The sequence below is a fragment of the Conger conger genome, chromosome 5, assembly GCF_963514075.1.
Source record: "Conger conger chromosome 5, fConCon1.1, whole genome shotgun sequence".
In the NCBI taxonomy this organism is placed as follows: Eukaryota; Metazoa; Chordata; class Actinopteri; order Anguilliformes; family Congridae; genus Conger; species Conger conger.
Window position 1 is genome coordinate 2,924,297 of NC_083764.1, and position 17,191 is coordinate 2,941,487.

General features: G+C 46.8%; 1 protein-coding gene across 1 annotated transcript; it reads right to left on the reverse strand.

Moving 5' to 3' along the window:
- Positions 1–7,509: 7,509 nt before the first annotated feature.
- Positions 7,510–12,545, reverse strand: LOC133128178 (cysteine-rich venom protein). The gene is made up of 8 exons (XM_061241506.1): positions 12,477–12,545; positions 10,552–10,579; positions 10,093–10,193; positions 9,636–9,726; positions 8,909–9,051; positions 8,218–8,312; positions 8,035–8,117; positions 7,510–7,637 (listed from the first exon to the last, which is right to left on the reverse strand). The coding sequence occupies exons 1-8, from the start codon at positions 12,543–12,545 to the stop codon at positions 7,510–7,512; spliced, it is 738 nt and encodes a 245-aa protein (XP_061097490.1).
- Between the last annotated feature and the right edge of the window lie 4,646 nt (positions 12,546–17,191).

The following is a 17,191-nucleotide window of genomic DNA, read 5'->3' on the forward strand; positions in this document are numbered from 1 at the left end:
TGCTCCTGACGAGCTGGGCGGTGCCTTGCATGGCGGGTTTGTGTGAATGGGTGAATGAGTGGCATTACTTTCATAAGTGCAGTCTGTTTGCCATTTAGCACGTGTAGTATAAATAGCCCTTAGTGTGTGTGGTGCTTATAGATGGAGCTGATGTGTTGTGTTGTAGTGCTAATAAGACTTAGCAAGAATAGTGCTTATAGCCCTTAGCATGTGCAGTGCTAATAGCCCTTAGCAGGAATAGTGCTAATAACCCATAGCATGTATAGTGCTAATACGACGTAGCAGGAGTAATGCTAACAGCACTTTGCGTGTGTAATGCGTTTGGCTGAGGTCGTGCCACTCAAAGCGCGATCGGTCATTGTTAGCGTTAGCGTAGCCGCCGGGGCCGCTATCTGCAGCCGCTATGAGCGCTACGCACCATCTGGAACGTGTCAAACTTTCTCACACTCTGTGCTAGTCACGCGGGCTGCAAGCGGCTAATGTTTCCTGTGTTCATCTCACAGGGCCCTCGCCGTGGCCACCGCTAAGTGTATTATTTGACATTTTCCTGATGTATGATAAATAAACCGAAACCTCGCAGGTGTTAACACCGTTGATCGTGAGCCGGCGGGCGGCTGAATGAGTCGCTCTTTGTCAGATTTTGTTGTTGTTGTTTTAAACTCCTTTGTCTCTCCTCCGGCGCTGGGGTCAGAGGTAAACCTCTGGGATTCTGTGTCCCTCTCAGGAACACCGGCCACTGATGTCCTGTTGGCTGCGTCAGTCAGTGTGGAGAGAGAGAGAGCCAGGGATCGGAGATGGAAAAGGCGGGGGCGACAGTACCTCTGCAGATAAGAGCGGTCGTCTGGCGACGCCCTGGATGTGTCCCTGAACAAGAGACCTAGCCCCCGATAGCTCCTGACGAGCTGATTGGTGCCGTGCATGGCAGCCAATCACTGGTGGTGTGTGAGTGAGTGTATGAGAGGCATCAATTGTACAGCGCTTTGGATAAAAGTGCTATTTAGGTGCAGTCCATTTAGCGTTTACCAAAAGGTCAAATCCCTGCTGAAGGGAGGGGGGGGGGGATCGTGGGGGGTGATCGGGGGGGGGGGGGCTCCCCAGACAATGTGGGGAAGCTCTCGCTGCCTCAGATAAGAAGCAGCTTCGCCCGGCTGTCACTCCATCGCTCCTCGGCCTCTCAGACACAGCGATCAATGCGCCTTTGACACGGGCCAGGGGGGGGGGGGCTCTGCTCCTGTTTCATAGAAAATGGGGGGGGGGGGGGGGGGCTTTGACTTTTAAAAGCCCTGCCGTCAATCACAGCTGCCTGCTGTAAGCTGAGGATTCTGGGATATGGAATGCTGCGTGACGTGTCAGCTTTGCCTGCTGGAATTCTGCATGAACCTTCTAGAACCCTGCGCACTGTGGGTATTGATGGACAGCGTGCTTATGTTCTTATTCAAAGGGGGTTTGACCTTATCTGGAAAGTAGAGAAGGAAGTCTAACATTATCACAGACCGGCAGTGTGTGCCTGGCTCATAGAAGCCTGACTGATGCATGCAGGAATACACAGACACACACACACACACGCACACACACGCACACGCACACACGCACACGCACACACACACACATGCACACACACACACGCACACACACACACACTCACACACACACACACACACGTGTGCGCACACACACACACACACTCTTATGATCAATGCTGGGTGATAGCTAGGTGCTGCCCCTCCCTCCCTGTGATGCCCTCTGAAGCTTCCTGTCATCTCCTGGGGGAGGGGTGAAGAGGAGAGATAACACTTCAGATGAAATCACATCTGTAACGCTGGCAGATAAGGCAGTGGCATCTCCTCCAGGTTACAAAGATGCTCTACTCTGGCGGCCTAACCCCTAACCCCTCATCCTAACCCCTAACCCCTAACCCCTAACACCTAACCATAAGCCTAACCCTAACCTAAACGTAACCCTAACCCCTAATCCCTAACACCTAACCCCTAATACTCAGTCTAACCCTAGCCATAACCCTAATCCTAACACTAACCCTAACCCCTAACCCCTAACCCAAACTATAATGTTAATGCTATCTCTAACCCTAAGTAGAACACCTTTGTGTACACGTGTGTGTCTTTGTATATGTGTGTGTGTGAGCATGGGTGTGTCTTTATATATGTGTGTGTGTGCATGCATGCGAGTATGTGAGTGTGTGTGCATGTGTATGATTGTGTTTGTGTGTGTGTGGATGCCTGTATGAGTGTGTGTGTGTGTGTGTGTGTGTGCATGCATGTGAGTATTTGTACATGTATTCTATGTGTGTATGTGAGTGTGTGCACATTTCAATGCGTGTGTGTGCATGTGAGTGTGTGCATATGTATGTATGTGTGTGTGAGTGTGTGTGAGTGTGTGTGAGAGTGTGTGCATATGTGAGTGAGAGTGTGTATGTGTTTGAGTGAGAGTGTGTGTGTGTGTGTGAGTGTGTGTGTGTGTGAATTTATGCTTGTGTGAGTGTGCATGACTGTGTGTGTGTGTGTGTGTGAGTGTGAGAGTGTGTGTGAGTGTGTGTGTGTGTGTGTGTGTTATCCCTTTATTGGGTGGTGTGTCTGTGAGAATGAACGGAATTCGACCTGAAGTCAGATGGGACGGAGAGTGAGCTGGAGTAAGTTTTTCTCCTTTCCTCTCTGACGATAGATGCCCTAACTCTCTGACCCTGACTCTAACCCAAACACTGATCTTCCTGGCGACAGATGGCCTCACCCTCTCTGAAGATGGATGCTCTCGAGGAGTGAGCAGTTCGCCCTCGCTCTGCAGATCTGTTAAAGGCCGGTCATTGCGCTCTGAGCAGGGAGCTGGTCGGGGGCGATAAGGCAGGGCAGACGCGGCCGGGGCAGTTATCGGACAGACCCTGCTGGCAGAAGGGCCCTCTCTCTGTCTTTATCACGGCGTGTGCCCCATGGGGCAGCCCTTCCTCCCCACGGTGTTTAACACGCATCCTGCCTGTCCCGTCCGCAGCTTCCTATACCAGCCCCCCACCCCGACACGTGCTCCCGAATGTTGGGGTTATTGTAGGACAGCTGCAGACAGGCAGAGGGGAAACCTCCATGAGGTTCAGCTTAAAGTAACAATGTTGAAAAATATCAAACATATATCGGTCGGTCTATCAGTTTATCGAGCATTTGGTTAATGTAGACATTTATACATCAATAAAATACAGTTTATTGCTTCTCTTGGGCAGTATTTTGAAGGATAAGAAGAATGCCAGTGTGGACAGAGCACAGGGAAGAGAAGCTGCAGGATGTTTAGAGTTAATGTGTAGAGTTAATGTGTAGAGTTAATGTTTAGAGTTAATGTGTAGAGTTAATGTGTAGAGTTAATGTTTAGAGTTAATGTGTAGAGTTAATGTTTAGAGTTAATGTGTAGAGTTAATGTGTAGAGTTAATGTTTAGAGTTCATGTGTAGAGTTAATGTGTAGAGTTAATATTTAGAGTTAATGTGTAGAGTTAATGTTTAGAGTTAATGTTTAGTGTTAATGTGTAGAGTTAATGTGTAGAGTTAATATTTAGAGTTAATGTGTAGAGTTAATGTTTAGAGTTAATGTGTAGAGTTAACATTTAGAGTTGATGTGTAGAGTTAATGTTTAGAGTTAATGTGTAGAGTTAATGTTTAGAGTTAATGTTTAGTGTTAATGTGTAGAGTTAATGTGTAGAGTTAATGTGTAGAGTTAATGTTTAGAGTTAATGTGTAGAGTTAATGTGTAGAGTTAATGTGTAGAGTTAATGTTTAGAGTTAATGTGTAGAGTTAATGTGTAGAGTTAATGTGTGGAGTTAATGTGTAGAGTTAATGTTTAGAGTTAATGTTTAGTGTTAATGTGTAGAGTTAATGTGTAGAGTTAATATTTAGAGTTAATGTGTAGAGTTAATGTTTAGAGTTAATGTGTAGAGTTAATGTTTAGAGTTAATGTTTAGAGTTCATGTTTAGAGTTAATGTTTAGGGCAGTTTGTGGGAAAACAGCTACGGCACGTCTCCAGAAAGTGACGTTTAAAACCGAACATCCAGTCTGGACCAGCGCAGGTGATGTGCATTTACCCAGAAAAAAGTTCATGAAGATGTAAAATATTGCCACCTAAAAAGTGTGTCTCCTGAGGTGAGCGAATGTGAAGCAGCTATACTGCCCTCTGGTGGGAAAACGGAGACTCACAGCAGATGCAAGTTTGTAGTCTGTTTACATGACCTCAGATCTTTGAACTGATTCAGTATGATTTGAATATATGAGCAAATTTTGTTGTAATTCAAAGACTTCATTCATTCCAGTGGAAACAGCCAGGAGGTTCCCCTTGGGGGTTGAGCATGGAGAGATTACGATGTTCCTGTGGGCGTCTGCTCTTTTTCCAACTGGCTGTTTCATCCGTTTGTACGATGTTTATGTGACCTCAGACATCACGCTCTGTTCTCTAATGAGCAGGAAACAGAACAGACAGCTGGATTAGGGCCTGAATGTCCTGTGGCCATTACAGGTGGGGTGCTAAATGTGACCTGGCCAGTTATTTATATGCCACCTTCATCCAAAGCAACCAAAGCAACTTACAGCTGATTAGACTAAGCAGGGGACAATCCACCCTGGGGCAGTGTGGGGTTAAGGGCCTTGCTCAAGGGCCCAACAGCTGCACTGATCTTATTGTGGCAACACTGGGGCTTGAACCTCTAACCTTCCAGATCCCAGTCATGTACCTTATTTTGGCAGTGATCATTGGAGGGGGGGGGGGGGTACCCTATTGTGTGTGATGTTTACCCTCACTTTTCCCTGTTGGAACGGCCAATGGAGGCACTGTGAGCATAGACTTGTGCTCCTGGATCAGGAACAGGGAAATGAAAAGAGAGGACTGGAACACGCCTGGATCAGGAGCAGGGAAATGAAAAGAGTGGACTGGAACACGCCTGGATCAGGAGCAGGGAAATGAAAAGAGAGGACTGGAACACGCCTGGATCAGGAGCAGGGAAATGAAAAGAGAGGACTGGAACACGCCTGGATCAGGAGCAGGGAAATGAAAAGAGTGGACTGGAACACACCTGGATCAGGAGCAGGGAAATGAAAAGAGTGGACTGGAACACGCCTGGATCAGCAGCAGGGAAATGAAAAGAGTGGACTGGAACACGCCTGGATCAGGAGCAGGGAAATGAAAAGAGTGGACTGGAACACGCCTGGATCAGGAGCAGGGAAATGAAAAGAGTGGACTGGAACACGCCTGGATCAGGAGCAGGGAAATGAAAAGAGTGGACTGGAACACGCCTGGATCAGGAGCAGGGAAATGAAAAGAGTGGACTGGAACACGCCTGGATCAGGAGCAGGGAAATGAAAAGAGTGGACTGGAACACGCCTGCCTACCGGCTGTAAAAGGATGTGTTAATAGGTTGAGGGTGCGGGTCACTGAAGCGTGTTTTATGAATGTCACTTATGAGGTCATCAGGCTGGGACACTGTGAGGTCACAGAGATACAGAGCTCTGACCTCTGACCTTCCATCTGACACATCACTGGAATCCCTCTTTCTCCTCTCTCTCTCTCTCTCTCTCACTCTCTCAGTCTCTGGTTGTAAAGGCTGTCCTCCCCTTCATCTGATAACCTTTGAGTTCCCGCATATACCCACCATTCCCCATCTATAATGTAGCCTGTAGAATCCTGTCTCTCTCTCTCTCTCTCTCTCTCTTTCTCTCTCTCTCCCTCCCTCTCTTTATGTCTCTGTCTCACTCACACACACTCACCCTAATCTACATTCACACACAACACACATATACACTGTGGGGTCAGTCAGAATCTGTTTAATTTAGTCTGGCAATTTCAGTTTAAAAAGCTAACTAACGTGTTTAAAGTTCAGCACTGAGAACAATACATGACACAAATGCATCAACATGGTACAACTCCTCACTTATCCTACATGGAAAATATATATCTTGGGTTTTATTTGTTATTTCATATCATCGATAATTATTAGGCTGCCGAATTCATGGACAGGCAGCGCAACTCTAATCAAAATGTACAACTCACAACCAGATTAGAATTAAGAGCTTTATTAGATTACAACAAGTATTCAACATCTAGTCGAAAGACACAGGTTCAGCTACCTTAACAATGATGAAGGCTACACACTATGAGCTACAGCCAAAGTAATCCCAAGAAAACCCAAACTTTAAAAACCAAGACAGCAGAGTACTCCAAAAATGCCAGATGAGATGTAAGAACGTAGGACCCCATACAAGATTAAAGCACCAAAACAAACCACAACAAAAAACGCCAGACTTCACCACCCCCCCCATTTCTCCTGGCCAAGTTAACGTGTGTCAGGCAAGTCAGACAAGAACTGGCTTATCGAAAAAGCTGACAAATTAACGTAAAGTGGCCGTATGGTGTTGGAAGCACCATGATCTTATTATCAAAAGATCCAAGGTTAATTTCTCTTCCTAACGAGACCAAACATCAATATGTTAGGAGGTAATTCAGCTCAGAGAGTGAATATCTCTAACAAAATTGAAATTCTAACTTGCTGCAACAGAGGTGATGGTTGTCGGCACTAATAGTTAAGTCTAGCCTGTTGTGCCACCTCCATCCTTAGGCAATAGATGATCCATGTTACAGTTGTGCCAGCTGATGTCCTCCTCTGGACCCAACAACCCTCATCTACAGAGATGAGCACCCTCAGCCAACGGGGGCAGGAGGTTCATTATTCATTACTCATTAATGGCATTTGACAGATGCTCTTATCCAGAGTGACGTACAGTTGATTAGACTAAGCAGGAGACAATCCTCCCCTGGAGCAATGCAGGACCCGCAAGGTCGGTGGTTCTAATCCCGGTGTAGCCACAATAAGATCCGCACAGCCATTGGGCCCTTGAGCAAGGCCCTTAACCCTGCATTGCTCCAGGGGGGCTTGTCTCCTGCTTAGTCTAATCAACTGTACGTCGCTCTGGATAAGAGCATCTGCCAAATGCCAATAATGTAATGTAACGTGTCAGGCAGTCCTATGAAATAGAGCAGGCCACCTGATAACAATGGCATATAGCATAGACAACCAGCAAGTTTGCTATAGCAAATGATATAGTCTCTCTCAAAGGTGTTAATCTAAAAACTATCCAAGAGCACAGTCACTCACACACGCTCTCCCAATTTGCATTAGAATTGTATTGCAAGCAGCCGATTGGATCAATTTAAAGCCTTATAGCCACCGGTGTGAAAGCTGGTGACCTTTGAACTCAAAGGCAGGGTGTGAAATCTGAGCAGGTGAAAGACCCCCAAAGCAAACGGACGCAGAACAGAGCAGCACAAATCACACACAGAGATAACTAGAGAACACTAATCACACACAGAGATAACTAGAGAACACTAATCACACACAGAGATAACTAGAGAACACTAATCACACACAGAGATAACTAGAGAACACTGATCACGCAGAGAGAACACACAGAACAGATTCTGGAGGGGAGCTCTTGAATAGCGGGCGGGGCCAGCGTTGTTGACAGGTGTCAGTTAGATGATCTTGCCGGCACATTGGCAGGAGGCAGGGCACCAGGTGGCGATGAACTTGTTACCACACCCATAGCGGTTCTTCAGACCACCGCAGTTTGCATACTTATCCAAGAAAGGGCAGGGATTGGCTGAAAAAAAGAAAAAGAAGAGACATTTATTTATGAAACTAAGGATAATGGAGAAAGAATTTCATTTGCTGATAATTGGGTGCTGAATCCTTAAAAAAAAAAAAAGCCCCACCCCTTCAAAAACCAGACGGCACTCTCGGGGAAAACGGAAATGATTTCAGACATGGATGGGTATATGAAGTTAATAAAAATGTTTTTGTAATTTTGCGCGTTACAGCACACTGACAGCTCGTGCATGAGGTCTGTTTCTTCTGCTTTTATTTCACCAAACACAGACCTCAGAGCTCAAAATACAGTTGGCAAGAATAGGGCATAGGGAATAGGGCATTGATTTAAATGTCTCTTGGTTTTTGTACAGTGCAAAGGTGAGTTTAAACTGTTGATATTTTGTACGTACTGCACAGATTGTTGTCACAGTTGTCTGGGCACTGGCCGCAGGAGGGTCCCTCAGTGTAGGGGTTGGTGTGCACGAAGTTTCCCCTGTAACACACCAGAGAGGACCGCACAGCGGTGAACACGACAAAGAACTACAAACCCCAGGGTTGTGCGGGGGACGGGGGGTGGCATGGGGGGCACTTACGGGGGGCAGTACTGGCACACATAGAAGTACTGGAACTTGGAGTCAGGGCAGTGCGCCACTGCACAGCCCACCTGGTTAGACCTGTACCACACCATCTGAGGACAGGGGAACACAGAGGCACTATGGAGGACAAGCACCCGAGGTAGACCTGTGAGAATACACACACACACACACACACACACACACACACACTCACACCTCTGTGTACACACACACACACACACACACACACACACACACACACTCTTACACTCTTTCTCTTTCTCTGCACACACCTGTGTGCACACACACACCTGCTGTACTCTCACATACGCACACACACCTGTGTGTACACACACACACACACACACCTGTGTGTACACACACACACACACACACCTGCTGTACTCTCACATACACACACACACACCTGTGTGTACACACACACACACACACACACACACCTGTGTGTACACACACACACACACACACACCTGTGTGTACACACACCTGTGTGTACACACACACACACACACACACACACACACACACACACCTGTGTGTACACACACACACACACACACACACACCTGTGTACACACACACACACACACACACACACGCACACACACACACCTGTGTGTACACACACACACACACACACACACACACACCTGTGTGTACACACACACACACACACACACACACACACCTGTGTGTAGTGTCCCACGGGGGCCTTTCCCACTTGGCCCACTCCGTATTTGTAGCCGTTGACCTCGCTGTGCCAGGATGAGAGGGCAGAGCTCCAGGAGTCAGGCTCACTCGACAGGTAGATGTTCTCTCCACACGCGCTCGCTAGAAACCATCAGCACAACCGTCAGCACAACCATCAGCACAACCATCAGCACAACCATCAGCACAACCGTCGGCACAACCATCAGCACAACCGTCAGCACAACCGTCAGCACAACCATCAGCACAACCATCAGCACAACCGTCGGCACAACCATCAGCACAACCGTCAGCACAGCCATCAGCACAGCCATCAGCACAACCATCAGCACAACCGTCAGCACAACCATCAGCACAGCCATCAGCACAGCCATCAGCACAACCATCAGCACAACCATCGGCACAACCGCTGCCACAGCTCACTGTCAACATCAGCACAACCACACACCGGGGTGCAGTACGGGAGGAGTAGGGGTGTAATACTGTAGTAGAGGTGTACTATGGGTGTAGTTATGGTGTAGTACGGGTGTAATAAGGGTGTAGTAGGGGTGTAATAAGGGTGTAGTATGGGTGTAGTAGAGGTATAGTACGGATGTAATAAGGGTGTAGTAGGGGTGTAATGAGGGTGTAATAAGGGTGTAGTATGGGTGTAGTACGGGTGTAATAAGGGTGTAGTCGGGGTGCAGTATGGGTGTAGTAAGTCTTACTGCTGATGATTCTCTTGTTGTGAGTACTATGTCCCATGGAGCAGCCCTTGGCCCAGCTGTCTGCATGAGCTGCTGCCTCAGTGTTCCACTCCTGAAAGACAGGGGGCAGTGTGGGGGCCCACTCTGATACACGCCAATCACACGCCACGTATCACACATGAAGAGCGCACGTGAAGAGCGCACGTGAGGAGCGCACGTGAACTATAAATATAATCCCACTGTAAAGGTCACCGATGCTCGTCATGTTGTTGTTTTCACATGGGAATTATAGCTCCCATACGTCCAGTGCATTGGACATTTTCTTTACATTTTCATTATAAAGAGCATATTTTATTATCATAAACACATCACATGTGAAATTGTGATTGTCTTCCTCAGGGAGAGGTGAAACACCCGGCTGTGTAATGTTGTTTATGGCGACCCCTGCAGGCGGCGGGGTGCAGTGCAGCTCCCTCACTATCTTCAGCATGTTGCTGGCGGTGGGCTGGACTCCACTCCTGACGGCGTTGTGCCCGTCCACAATCTCCTTCTGCACCGCTGGTTCGCTGGTGAGGATTTCTGCAGAGTCACAGAGAGGAAACCTCCAGGAGTCAGACACGGGGGGGGGATCTCAATGAGTCAGACACAGAGAGGAAACCTCCAGGAGTCAGACACAGGGGGGGGATCTCAATGAGTCAGACACAGAGAGGAAACCTCCAGCAGTCAGTCACAGAGAGGAAACCTCCAGGAGTCAGACACAGGGGGGGATCTCAATGAGTCAGTCACAGAGAGGAAACCTCCAGGAGTCAGACACAGGGGGGGGATCTCAATGAGTCAGTCACAGAGAGGAAACCTCCAGCAGTCAGTCACAGAGAGGAAACCTCCAGGAGTCAGACACGGGGGGGGGATCTCAATGAGTCAGTCACAGAGAGGAAACCTCCAGGAGTCAGACACAGAGAGGAAACCTCCAGGAGTCAGACACAGGGGGGGATCTCAATGAGTCAGACACAGGGGGGGGGGGGGATCTCAATGAGTCAGACACAGGGGAAATCTCAATGAGTCAGACACAGGGAGGGGATCTCAATGAGTCAGACACAGGGGAAATCTCCAGGAGTCAGACACGGGGGGGGGACCTCAATGAGTCAGACACAGGGGAAATCTCCAGGAGTCAGACATGGGGGGGGGACCTCAATGAGTCAGACACAGGGGAAATCTCCAGGAGTCAGACACAGGGGGGGGGGGGGGGGGATCTCAATGAGTCAGACACAGGGGGGGGGATCTCAATGAGTCAGACACAGGGGGGGGGGGTCTCAATGAGTCAGACACAGGGGGGGATCTCAATGAGTCAGACACGGGGGGGGGGTCTCAATGAGTCAGACACGGGGGGGGGGGGATCTCAATGAGTCAGACACAGGGGGGGGATCTCCAGGACTCAGACACAGAGAGGAAATCTCCAGGAGTCAGACACAGGGGGGGGATCTCAATGAGTCAGACACAGGGGGGGGGGGGTCTCAATGAGTCAGACACAGGGGGGGGATCTCAATGAGTCAGACACAGGGGGGGGGGGGTCTCAATGAGTCAGACACAGGGGGGGATCTCAATGAGTCAGACACAGGGGGGGGGGGGTCTCAATGAGTCAGACACAGGGGGGGGGGGGTCTCAATGAGTCAGACACGGGGGGGGGGGTCTCAATGAGTCAGACACAGGGGGGGGGTCTCAATGAGTCAGACACAGGGGGGGGATCTCAATGAGTCAGACACAGGGGGGGGGATCTCCAGGAGTCAGACACAGAGAGGAAATCTCCAGGAGTCAGACACAGGGGGGGATCTCAATGAGTCAGACACAGGGGGGGGGGGTCTCAATGAGTCAGACACAGGGGGGGGGGTCTCAATGAGTCAGACACGGGGGGGGGGGTCTCAATGAGTCAGACACAGGGGGGGGGGGGTCTCAATGAGTCAGACACGGGGGGGGGGGTCTCAATGAGTCAGACACAGGGGGGGGGTCTCAATGAGTCAGACACAGGGGGGGGGATCTCCAGGAGTCAGACACAGAGAGGAAATCTCCAGGAGTCAGACACAGGGGGGGATCTCAATGAGTCAGACACAGGGGGGGGGGGTCTCAATGAGTCAGACACAGGGGGGGGGGTCTCAATGAGTCAGACACGGGGGGGGGGGTCTCCAGGAGTCAGACACAGAAACGTTTCCATCATGTTCTGTACTTACTCGACTGTGATGGTCGTGGTGATGAACAAGACGAAGGGAGAAAGAGACGCATCCATGTTATTAATCACACTGCACATGTTATTAATCACACTGCACATGTTATTAATCACACTGCACATGTTATTAATCACACTGCACATGTTATTAATCACACTGCACATGTCATTACAGCCTCAAACAGTTTGGCTCACAAAATAATCTGTAAAATAATTAGTCTTAAATTGTAATTGAGTGAGTTTCGCCAAATAGTGTAATTGAAGATAAACCAAATTTTGATTTAATACAGGCCGAAATGTATGTATTTGGACAAACTATTTGAGTTGCCATTCAAAACACCAAACAAATACAAAAACAAAGGGTAATCAAATCCTGGCCTGATTTTAATCAGATTTACAAATAAAAATAAAGAATTTGTATCTGAAGTCATGAGTAAATTAAGCCAAACTACGTCCCCACTCACTGAACACATGCATGTACAAATGAAACACCAATATCTTAAACTACATCCCCAATCACTGAACACATGCATGTACAAATGAAACACCAATATCGTAAAGGCTATTCGCTACATGATTTCCAACAAAATAAAAACACTGAGACTTGATGTGACGTTTTAAGAGCAGAAGTGCGTTGCACTCACCAGCTGTCCCTGGGTGAGGGAAGCCTGGAGCAGGGCCAGGAGGACCGCAGTGAACGCAAAGCCAGACATCGTGGGTTTACAGCGCTGGGGTACTTTCAAAACTGGAAACAGTCGAGAGGTTGGTCACACAATCAGGTTCATCAATTGGCACTCCTTAGTTGTTAACGTGAAGTGTCATACAAATGCATAAATTAAGCATTAAATTAACAACTGCATTAAGGAATGAAAACTTTACCAACAAATGTATATTAGTTATATGAATGTTTATACATTAGCAAACCATAGGATGAACCTAGTTGACCTTGAAAAAATGCATTAGCAATTTTCACCCCCATTCTAATATGTATTGGCAATAATAATGTAGTTGTTAACATAAATTAATGATGTACAAATACATACATGGAGCTGTACAGATTGACTTCTCAGTAGTTAGTTAGTTAACAACAAAAGTTTTTAATGCCAATTCATGGAACCTAATTATAAAGTGTAACCAAAAACATTTTCAAAAAACGTTTGTTTGGCATCAATTGTTTTAGCTGCCATTTGGTTTTATCAATAACTCATCATGTTTTATGCTATTTTGTTAGACTCGCTCAATCAAAGTCAGAGTGCTGCTTTAGCTTCAACACACAGGGGAAACCTACCTTTCAGCTCAGACAGAACAAACAGGCAGCCGTGAAAGGGCTCTTTATATACTTGGTCACTTATCTCAACCTCAGATAGCTGAATCACAGAATAGGTGAAGTTCAAGATCATCTGATTGGGCGGGTTTGTTGGAGATACAGCTGGTATCATATTTAGAGGTGCTAATTAGACCTCGGCGTAGAGCTCACCGATTGGCTCCTTTCTTTGGTGTGAATCAGGAAACAATACGCCCACTGCTCCAATCAAAATGTACACAGTGGCTTAGAGCTGCTAGGCAGATAATGTTATATAGTATATGTATATAGTGCAGATAATGTTATATAGTATATGTATATAGTTTGAGATTAACTTCCTGAGACCCTTCGTCCTTAAAGGAGGACATTACATTTTGGGACATTCAATTAAATAAATAAAACATGCAATATTTTGAAAATATTATGTTTTTGTCAAAGTCCACGACAAAGACACTTGTATTATGTCAAAGGAATGTAAAATACTTTTTTTACCCTGGGTCTGGTGGGTTTGATGGAGGAGATCGACTCTCAGCTCTCCCTGGTTGTGTGTTGTGTGTTGTGTGACTGTGTGGAGTGTGTGTGTGTGTGTGGTGTGGTGTGTATTGTGTGACTGTGTGGTGTGTGTGTGTTGTGTGTTGTGTGACTGTGTGGTGTGTGTGTGTTGTGTGTTGTGTGACTGTGTGGTGTGTGTGTGTTGTGTGTTGTGTGTGGTGTGTGTGTGTGTGTGGTGTGGTGTGTGATGTGTGACTGTGTGGTGTGTGTGTGTTGTGTGACTGTGTGGTGTGTGTGTGTTGTGTGTTGTGTGTGACTGTGTGTTGTGTGACTGTGTGGTGTGTGCTGTGTGACTGTGTGGTGTGTGTTGTGTGACTGTGTGGTGTGTGTTGTGTGTGTGTGGTGTGTGTTGTGTGTTGTGTGACTGTGTGGTGTGTGTGTGTTGTGTGTTGTGTGTGACTGTGTGTTGTGTGACTGTGTGGTGTGTGTTGTGTGACTGTGTGGTGTGTGTGTGTGTGTTGTGTGTTGTGTGACTGTGTGATGTGTGTGTGTTGTGTGTTGTGTGTTGTGTGACTGTGTGGTGTGTGTTGTGTGACTGTGTGGTGTGTGTTGCGTGTGTGTGGTGTGTGTTGTGTGACTGTGTGGTGTGTGTGTGTTGTGTGTTGTGTGACTGTGTGGTGTGTGTGTGTTGTGTGCTGTGTGTGACTGTGTGTTGTGTGAATGTGTGGTGTGTGTTGTGTGTTGTGTGAATGTGTGGTGTGTGTTGTGTGGTGTGTGAATGTGTGGTGTGTGTTGTGTGGTGTGTGACTGGGACCAGGGTGTGTCTCATGCCCTCCCACACAGGTACAGGTAACCCAAAAATGAATTTTAAACATATTTCCTGAGTGTTTTGTACACATCGGGTGCAGAAGATGCAGTGATTATGTAACTGCACACCTGAAGCAGCGCCTTGCCCTCGGCTCCTGTTGCTGTCTGTGTGCACACAAACGTTACGGGAGCCAACTTATTCTTTTATAAACAAAGATATGATTGTCCGTGGCTTGCCTTCATAAAAGGTCACATTCACAAAGCCACAAAGCGCATGTGCATGTGTGCGCACGAGTGCAGATGTGTGTGAGTATCTGGAACATGGACTGAAAAAAAAAAAAAAGAAGCTGTTCCAGGTTTTTACTCAGTGCAGTTACCCAGATAACTCAGTAATCCTGCTTTGTGAAACAGAGCCCAGATAACTCAGTAATCCTGCTCTGTGAAACAGAGCCCAGCTAACTCAGTAATCCTGCTTTGTGAAACAGAGCCCAGCTCACTCAGTAATCCTGCTTTGAGAACCGGATGACCCGAAAACAGCCCTCGCCCTGCCCCCAGCCACACGTGGCGGCTGGATTTTTGACGTGGAGAGAGCGAACACAACCGTGTTGTGCACAGCAAACATCTAAACAAGGATATACCCCACACCGCAGGTCCGCCTCCCCCCCTCCCGGTCAAACAGACCACAGCAGAGACCAGGGCCCCCAGGGGCAGTTTGCTGGGGGCCACGTTTGACAGCGTAGGAAGTAAGACAACAGAGAGGCGGTTACACAGCGCTGGCTTTGACATGGAGTTTGCAAGCGAGCACACACTGAGTGCTACATTTGCATGTAGACCACTGGCTATTACCAGCAGCTACTGATCCATCACCCTGTGCGTGTAACACAACTGTACCAACCACTGCAGTCTGTCACAGGAGGTTAGGTGGAGTCTAACTCTAAAGAGCTGGACAGGTTCAGCTCTTCATTAATCCCATCAGTGCAGTCACATAATAATAAAAATCAACAGTAACATCAGTTCAAATCCCAAGGTAAAGCATGAACATCCACAGAATTTATAATCTGCAAGGTTCCATCAAACAAGCTGTCCACTGAAATACACCCTCGGCGTGGCAGGCAGACTAGTGTGGAAACTAGAGTGTGGAATGCAACATTATCTAGTTTCAATTTAGCAACTTGTTGACAACATTACCTGATTAAACCACATAGCGGCTTCGGAATTCATGGTTGGGATGTGCACAAGTGCAATTGAATATCCTAATGAGGAATTTTAAAGCTGCTATGCAGTCTAATAACATAAAGATGTCAACAGGTTATATTGAAACTACAAAATGTTGCATTCCACACCTCCCATCATCATACAGAGTTTCATGCAGTGATCTGTCTGCCTGCTACACAGTGGAGTACTTTGGCAGAAGTAAACTAGTTTGATGGAATCTTCAGCAAATACATTCTATGGATGTTTGTGCTTCTCAGAGGGGATTTTATTTGGAAAGAGATGTTACTGTTGAATTTTTTCTAATGTTAATTTTTGGTGCTTTGAAGCCAAAGGACCACTGTACCTGGAGGGAATACGGCAAATATTTAAACATTTCAGCTGAAATATCTGGATGGACGCATAGCTACTACTCCAGGAAAGACACCTTCATTTAATTTCTGGGTAAACTTCCCCTTTAAGAGATTGAGCAGTATGACAGTTATAATAATTATAATTACCAATGGTATATTTATTCAACCCCCCGAGTGTTTAATTCAGTGGACAAGTTCCATTCCATCATAAACTGGCAGAACCAAATTAATTTCTCAGCAGATGGGAGCGTTAAAGATATATCTCAGTCACAAATAAAACTGACACAGGTCAGACAGGCAGAAACACTTTTCACCTGGGTAACACTGACCCAAATCAGCCCCTCTAACACTGATACAGAAACACTTAATACTGACACAGGTTAGACCCTCTAACACTGATTATTAATAATAATATTATCATTATTATTATCCTCATCAGTATCATGTATTTCTTCATCAATGTGAAGTTCAGAAAGAATAGAAAAAGTTTACGGAAGGTACATAAACCTTCAGACCGTGAAAATCCATCCCTGGAAGTTTCCTCCAGGGGGGAGAGAAGAGAGGCAGAGTATCAGAGCCGCACTCCCAGCAGAGAGCCGCTCAGTGATCTGAAGGCGACGTTAGAGTCATAAATCACAGGGAGGAGTAGAGCCCTGCAGGGGAGCATACCTGTCACAGCAGAACAGGAGACTTCAACCGGCCGGGTCCTGAAGCAGCGTGAGACTGGTGTTCTGTCTCTCCGAGAGGACCTCTTATAAAACGCACACACACACACACACACCCCCACACTCGCGCACACACACACATGGCCTTTCCACACCTGTCACCACCTCGCTAATTGATAGGATAACCAACGCAATCATGGGCGTGTAGGTCAACATATCTGTATAGATGTGTGGATTGATATAAGGGGGCACTACATTGTAAATACAAATATGGTCACACACCCCCCAACCCAAAAAACAAAGTTCATTATTTTACCCTCGTATTATGTTTGGGGTGAAATTGATCCCATATCCAGTGTTTGACATCTCTTTAAAACCCAGGTAACCTTTTTTTTCATCTTGATACTGTATGATTTTTTTTTCTTCTATTTTTGGGATTAAATAGTAAACATGCAATAAACATGATGCTTTGTTTTCTGAAGTCCTGTACCAACATCACATGTGTTTTATGGGCCTCTGTAACTGTA